The sequence below is a fragment of the Adiantum capillus-veneris genome, chromosome 22 (genome assembly GCF_014529385.1).
Source record: "Adiantum capillus-veneris isolate H3 chromosome 22, ASM1452938v2, whole genome shotgun sequence".
Classification (NCBI taxonomy): Eukaryota; Viridiplantae; Streptophyta; class Polypodiopsida; order Polypodiales; family Pteridaceae; genus Adiantum; species Adiantum capillus-veneris.
In genome coordinates, this window is record NC_140952.1 from 137,409,925 (window position 1) to 137,417,537 (window position 7,613).

General features: G+C 51.0%; 2 protein-coding genes across 2 annotated transcripts; both read right to left on the minus strand.

Moving 5' to 3' along the window:
• Window positions 1–276: 276 nt before the first annotated feature.
• LOC147430293 (uncharacterized) lies at window positions 277–870 on the minus strand. Its single transcript, XM_086495120.1, has one exon. It carries the CDS (start codon window positions 868–870, stop codon window positions 277–279), a length of 594 nt encoding a protein of 197 aa, XP_086351246.1.
• Window positions 871–3,575: 2,705 nt separating this feature from the next.
• LOC147430294 (uncharacterized) lies at window positions 3,576–4,941 on the minus strand. Its single transcript, XM_086495565.1, has 2 exons — window positions 4,477–4,941; window positions 3,576–4,088 (listed from the first exon to the last, which is right to left on the minus strand). The coding sequence occupies exons 1-2, from the start codon at window positions 4,939–4,941 to the stop codon at window positions 3,576–3,578; spliced, it is 978 nt and encodes a 325-aa protein (XP_086351691.1).
• Window positions 4,942–7,613: the final 2,672 nt, after the last annotated feature.

Here is a 7,613-nt window from a genome sequence, read left to right on the forward strand (position 1 = left end):
GGACTGCCGGCACGCATGAGGGACAGCCCATATGGGGGCGCTTGAGGCAAGGAGGGACCGCCGACGTACCGTGAAAAAAACTCCCTCTCACGAGGATCCCTACATTCTCCCCCCCCTTAAGGAACTTGACGTCCTCGTCAAGACTGAAAAGCATCTGACCACATAGTGCATACATCGTATAATTGTCGCATACTACATCTTTATTTTGTTGAAACTGAAGCATAACTATGCTGAACTAATGCATCCTAGACTACTGCTATACATGTTTGTTGACTTCTATGCCCTAGGCATGTGCTTGAGTTCCGGGATCCTGTAGTACCAAAGCAACAACTGCTTATCCATGGCAATGACTCTATCTTCTGGCACCCAAGTGCAATCTGACATTGGCCGCCCTCGCCATTTTACATAGAACTCCAGGTTGTTGCGCTTGAAACGATGTTTGATGATGATTTCTGGCTCGAAGGGGTTTACTCCTTTGTCTAGCAGAGGCACATGGAGGCTGTATTTCCCATCAACTTGAAATCGTTTGAGTAAGTTGATGTGGAAGACATTGTGGATCTTGACATTGGAGGGTAGCTCCAACTTGTAGGAGAGGTTGTTGAAGTCTTGTAGAACCCGATATGGACCATAGTAGCGATGGTTGAAATTGGGTGTCAAGTTCTCTCGCAGGTTAATGTTTTGTGCACTGACCAGTACCAAGTCACCTTTCTGAAAGAACTCGGTTCGTGCTTTCGCATTGTGTCTGGCTACATACTTATCTTTGTACTTCATCAAGTGCTTTCTGGCTACATCCAAACGTTTGTGCCAAGCCATCAAAAACTCTTCAGCATCCTGATCTTCTGCATGCATGGTGCTCGAAGCAAGGGCCATGGGCATAATCACCTCTTTACCTGTAGCTAGTTCAAACGGCGTGTATCCTGTCCCTGAGTGCACACTGCTGTTGTACTGAAACTCAAGGACCTCTAGGAAATCTGCCCAATCCTTTTGATACGCTTGAACATAGAAACGGATGTATTCTTTGATGCCTTGATTGATTCGCTCAGTCTACCCGTCTTTTTGGGGGTGATAGGCTGACGAGAATCTGAGTTGTGTGTCTAGGAGCTTAAACAATTCCCGCCACATGTCACTCAAGAATTGCTCGTCGCGGTCTGAAACAATTGCCAGGGGCAGTCCGTGATTTTTGAAGACATGCTTGAAGAAGAGCCGCGCTGTCTGATAGGCTGTAAGAGGCGGATTTGCGGGGATGAAGTGTGCTTGCTTTGAAAAGTAGTCCACTATCACGAAGATGGTAGTGAATCCGTGGCTTTCCGGTAAGTCGACGATGAAGTCCATGCTTATTACATCCCAAGGTCGAGATGGTGTAGGCATAGACATCAAAAGTCTTGCTGGATTTATTCGTTGCGCCTTGACTAGCTGGCACGTTGGGCAAGTTCTTACATACTCAACCACATCCTCCTGCATCTTTGGCCAGAAGAAGTAGCGGCTTAGCCTGTCGAAGGATCTCTTCTGCCCACCGTGAGTTGCAACTTTGCAGTCGTGGATTTCCCAGAGTAGCCTTGCTTTGAGCGTTGGATCATCTGGCACATACACGCGGTTATGAGAATACCATAGCCCATCCCGCAAGTCGAACAATCCCACTGAGGTCTTGCCTTGTCGCCAATTCGCATCATCTGTAACTGCGGGGTCTGTCTTACTGGCCTCGCGAATCTCATCCAGTACCTCGTCACTGCTTATTATGCTGACTGCATTAACCTCGGGCATGCGACTGAGAGCATCCGGCATCACATTCTTCTTGCCCAGCTTATGAATGATTTCTATGTCATATTCTGCTAGCTGATCTTGCCATCGGCTCTGTTTGTGCGAGAGCTTAGGCTGCATCTGGAAATACTTCAGGGAAACATTATTTGTGTATACCTTTGTGTGCTTGTCCAATACGTAGTGACGCCATTGGTCAAGGCAGTACACCACTGTATACATCTCCTGCTCGTGTGTAGCCCATCTCTTCTGCGGATCTGAGAGCTTCTTTGAAATGTAGGCTACTGGTCCTTCTTCTTGCATTAGTACCCCTCCCAGGGCAATGTGTGATGCATCGGTGTGAATTTCGAATGGCTTGTCGAACTCTGGGAGCTTGAGTACGGGTAGAGAGCACATTACTTGTTTGATATGCTCAAAAGCTCGTTGGGCTTATTCTGTCCATTTGAACGCCAGCAAAACCTTGGTGGTGTCTGTGATGAGAGCCATGATTCTCGAGAAGTCTTTGATGGACTTCCGGCAAAACTAAGTAAAACCCACGAACTCACGCACCTGTGTGACTGTTCGGGGAGCAGGCCAGTTCACCACGGCCTCAATCTTTTTAGGATCCACTTGGATCCCATCAGCAGTGACCAAGAAGCCCAAGAATTCCACTTCCTGTACTGCGAAGACGCATTTTCCAACTTTGCATACCACTTGCACTCTCTGAGTTTGCGGAGCACCTAGAGTACATGTTCTACGTGCTCTTCGTAAGTCTTGCTCTAGATTAGCAGGTCATCTAGATACACAATGAGAAATTCATCCAGCATGTCGTCGAAGTTTGTATCCATTCCTGTTGAGAATGTGGCCACTCCGTTGGTGAGGCCAAAGGGGAGCACTAGCCATTCGTGAGCTCCGTAACGTGATCTGAAAGTTGTCTTGCGCACATCTTTGTCTACGATCCAGATTTGGTGATATCCTGATCGCAGATCGACTTTAGTAAAGTATTTTTCCCCTGCCAACCTGTCTGTTAGATCGTCCATGTGCGGCAGAGGGTACCTGTTCCGGATAGTTATTTTATTCAGGGCTCTGTAGTGGACGCAGAGCCTGGACGAGCCGTCTTTCTTCGTGACAAATAGAACTGGGGCCCCATAAGGCGACTTGCTGGGCTTGATGAATCCAACTTCAAGTAGTTCCTCCAGTTGCTTCTTAAATTCTTGTAACTGTGTGGCATCCATTCGGTAGGGTGGACGGGCTGGCGGCAAATGGCCAGGCACCAGTTCGATTTTGTGGTCCACCGCTCGCTTGGGTGGGAGACCAGCTGGAAGCTGAGGCGGTACCACGTCTTTGAACTCTTCAATCACCTTGATGATGGGAATATCCCCGATAGTGCACTTCTCTTCTGAATCTGCCAGTGCTACTTTCATTACACAACAGTGAACCTGAGCCCCCTGTTTAAGAGCCTTTTCTGCTTGCTTCGGGGAGATCCACATTGAGTCTGGAACTAGGTCATCTTAGCTAACGCAAGCCTTCCCTTTTTCTGCTATTATTGGTGTTGGTGTCTTAGTCTGAGCTGCATTTACCTACCCTCGAGCTTGAGGTGGTACGTAAGGTTGCGGTTTGGGAGGAGCTTTAGTTTGAGTGGTCTTGCGAGCAAGAGGCGTGTCCATTGGTCGAATGATCGGGACAATCACCCCCTTTCCATTCATGTCCAGCATCAGTTGATTCATGCCCTTGGCATACAATCCCATCACATAGGAGTCATACCAGGCCTGGCCAAACATCATATCGTAGGAGTCCATGGGCACAACAATGAAATCCACTCTTGCTCGCCATTCACCTACCTAGACCGCCACGTCGTAGGCCATTGCCATGTTTGAATCTTTGCCTTGGACAAAGCCTAGTGAGATGCTTCGTCCTCCTCCGGGTTTGCAGGTCTTTACCCCCAAGCATTTGGCGCATGACGGTGAGATGAAGTTGTGACTCGCTCTAGAGTCAAGCATCGCCAATTGTGATTTCCCGTTGATCACCGTCTTGACATACATATTCGGGATGGGTTTGATGCGTGCTGCCAGGTAGTGTACGGAAGCTTTGATGTCTCCTACGTGGACCGTTCCTTTGGTAGACTCCTTGTGTCCGCATTCTGCCTCTTGCTCCGTGATTTCAGTGATTTGTACTTGGGACGTTCCTGTTCTGTCCGCGTTAGTCTCATTGGCCCAAGCGGAGTGAGCTCGAGTTTGAGAGTTAGCTTTGTGGCAGTCACCATCCCAGTGAGGACCCCCACAACTACGGCAGGGGCGGGACGGGGTCACCTTCCAAGGTCGCCTTCCAAGGCAGCGTTCGTTGAGTAGCCCCTCCTGACTGGTTTACCGAGAAGTTCCTATTACTCGACGAGCCACTCTAGCTGCTTGTAGCGTTACTGCGGAAACTTCCGTATGGTCGGGTCTGGCTTGATGTGTTACCTGCGGGCTCATTTCTCTGAGGCCCAACTGAAGACTGACTTTTGTTTGAATTTGCAGGGGTAGGCCCACTTCCCCCAGTCTTTGTGTTGGTGGATCCCTTTTGGCGCAAGTCGGAGTCCACTAACCTTTCTGCCATGGTTAAGGCTGCCATGTAGTTGGCAGGATTTTGCTTTTCGATCTCCCTACGGGCCCAATCTTTGAGCCCATAAAGGAAGCCGTGAAGTCTCACTCTTTCCCAAGTCATTTGTTCCACTTTTAACATGGACTGTTTGTATCTGGACACATAATCTTGCAACTTGCTCTCACCTTGGGTTAGGGCCCTCCATTCGTCTAGATGTCTGAAGTCCTCATTCCTCGGAACGAAGTAGTCCCGCATCTCAGCCTTGAGGCAGGTCCATGATATGTAAGGATTTTTTCTTTCTTCTAGCAAGAACCAATTGTAGGCGTCCCCTTCTAGGAAGTGAGACACTACTGACGTCCATAAGCGTTCTTCCATTTTGCTGGTGCGGAAGAAGCTCTCTGTGTCGCGGGTCCATTTTTCCAGTATCAGGGAGTCCCGTTGGCCCGAGTAGGGAGTGGGCTTGATAGGCTTGAAGCGTCCCATTCCATCACTCCCACTCGCGGGAACTCCTGACGTGCTTGCCTGTCCTTTCCCTTTGTCCGCTCTGCGGCATTCTAAGCATTCAGCAGACTCATCTATACGAGCTGCTGGACCAACACGGCTTGAGACTCTAGTATGGCCTCCCATTGGTTCATTATGTCTTCGTGAGGGGGGGGTCATCCCTCTCTCTGTGAAATCAGTGTTCGTCTGCGTGACTCATTGTGTTAGGTGACGAAGGCGCGGACTCAAACTCTGGACCGGCTTCGTTGATAGGGTGTAGTCGTTGTAGTCTCCCTTGCAAGCGTATCCACTTGGAATACTCCCAAGAGTCAATTACCTAGTCCGTTGCGATTTCTTCCAATCTTGCAGCGGGCAGAGACGTGCTGCTTGAGTCACTTTCAGCGGGTCTCTGTGCCCCTCTGTTAGGCATAGACTGGCTTAGATTTTCAAGCTCTGATACCAAGTGTTACAGGACCCTGGAGAGCGGCCCGTAAATGGGACTTAGGAGCCGCGCACGTTCGCCGATCCTCCACCTGAACACAAGTTAGCCGACTTAACAACAAGTTGAGCAAGTATTTCAAAGGGACGCGCGAGTCAAGATTTGGAGAAACAAGCCCGTGACGGGCGCTTTGTATTGATTCAAAACGTTGATTACAAAAAGGGACGGAGGCCCCTCCGGCGTCTCTGAAGCCTGGGTTAACCTAACTCCAACCTAGTATGGGTAGATGGTTTTATGGACGTGAGGATTGCCACCCCGGCTCCGGTTGAACAACCGGCCCCCTCTTAGTTACCCAGCAGGATGCGCACGGTTCACCAAGAGTGGAGTACTACTCCCATATAAGTCCTTTAATTCGGGGCGCTCAGGCATACCGCCCAAGCCCCATGGCCTTGAGGTAGAAATCCCTCTCAAGGAATCACCGTCGGTCCCGTTAAGGAGCCGCGGTTCCAAAAAGTGTACAAAATGCCGAAACGGCCCCGCGGGCACGTCCCGGGCTGATTTGAACCACGGGACCCTCAGGGACCCGACCACGGCCCAAGCGGGGCTCTCACTTGCAAAATGCCTTTGGGGGGCTCCAGGGGTCGTGTTGCGTTCACGGGAGCGACGGGTCCACGGGTCGTCATGTGTTGGCCCGCGGGGAGCATGTCCGCAGAGGGGGGCAATTCACCAAACGGGGCCGCGGTCCCCCTCAAGCCCCGTCCACGTTGGGAAGTTAGGTTACCGATGTTAGGTCACCCGCGTTAGGTCACCGGGTGTTAGGTTAAAAGTGGGAACGTGGACGGCCGGCACGCATGAGGGACAACTCATATGGGGGCGCTTGAGGCAAGGAGGGACCGCCGACGCGCCGTGAAAAAAACTCCCTCTCACGAGGATCCGAACACCCACTACTCTCAATGCCCACTCACAAGTTACAACCGAGCCGCTTTCCCACTTGCAACTTGCAAGTTGCCAGGCATGCTGGACTCTGGAGCCAACCGAGCCGCTTTCCCACTTGCAACTTGCAAGTTGCCAGGCATGCTGGACTCTGGAGCCAACCGAGCCGCTTTCCCACTTGCAACTTGCAAGTTGCCAGGCATGCTGGACTCTGGACTCAAGACGTTGCACCCGCACATTTTATCCTTCTTAGGCCGTGTCACAATGGGGCAGGCAGGCCTCAGCTATATCTAACACGGGCATGGGAGATGGGATCAAAGGTGCGTGATCACTTTTGGGCCCCGACATTAGGCGTGTGCCGTAGATCTTGTCGCAAAAGTAAACTCTGGTATTTTTGTAAACCCGGGTACGTAAACTCGGGTACCCGAGTTTACAAAAATACTCGAGTTTACTTTTGCGAGCTCCGATACTTTTGCACGTCAAACTCTATGGAAACGTGTACATTCCACAGTGACGTGCGCGGGCGTGGTGGATAGGCCACATGGCCCTCAAACCCTAGGTTGTGGGTTCAATCCCGTGGGGCGGGGGGAGGAGGGGCGAAGTAAACTCGGGTACGCGAGTTTACATTGTTTCCGAGTTTACATTGTCCACAGAGGCCCGGGATCTACGGTCCTCAATCATCCCACCGTAGATCCCATCTCCTTCCATGCCCGTGTGAGATATAGGCCAGGGCAGGCCTGCAAGAGGAGGCCTTGCTTAGGTGGCGAGCTTGTATTCGCTGAGAAAAAAGGTGAAGTTGGCCCGAATACCTTGTCAGAGAGGCGGGCAAACACCCTCGGCCAACTTTTGAGGCTCCATGGCCATTTGCAAAAAGGAAAGCGGGAAAGCTATTGACAGGTGCTGAGCCCTGCTCTGCGGCATCGAACACGGAGGCTTCACCACCTGCCCTGCGCTGACTGGCTCTGAAAAATGTCACCTCTCATGTTCTGAAGTTGTGTGTGACAGCAACCTCACTGGACCTCCAAAAACCAGTGCGGGGCGGGTGTCCCAGTCTGACTGGGGCCTCAATAGCGACCACCCACAGCATTGTTGATCAGGTTGAACTCCCAACTTTATCATTCTCTACCGCTTTTCTGCTTCTCCTAGAGTCCCAGATTCCTTCTCCTTCCTGTATACAACTCGTTACCTTCTGCAACGTAGCTGCCAGAAGAAAGATTTCTAACCATCCTCAACCCTTAAATTTCTTCATGCAGCAGGTACTTCGACGTTGCTCGCAGGAAGCTGTTGGCCGCGAACGTTGGTTTGACGTCGCTTCATGCGTGGGAGGCTAGAGTCACCAGCTCATATTGGAGTGAAATTTGACAGGCAAAGACACGGCCCCAAATCCTGTGGGCGAGCTCGAAGGGCTCGGTGTTCTCAGAATTTCATTCTGAGGTCATCTCGGCCA

Bases quoted from the DNA above. Each gene is read 5' to 3' on its own strand.
- LOC147430293 (XM_086495120.1), bottom strand. From the start codon at position 870: ATGGCCCTTGCTTCGAGCACCATGCATGCAGAAGATCAGGATGCTGAA.
- LOC147430294 (XM_086495565.1), bottom strand. From the start codon at position 4,941: ATGGGAGGCCATACTAGAGTCTCAAGCCGTGTTGGTCCAGCAGCTCGT. The intron at 4,089-4,476 runs GTGTCCAGATAC...TAAACCAGTCAG, and splicing joins AGAGCAAGTTGCAAGATTAT to GAGGGGCTACTCAACGAACG.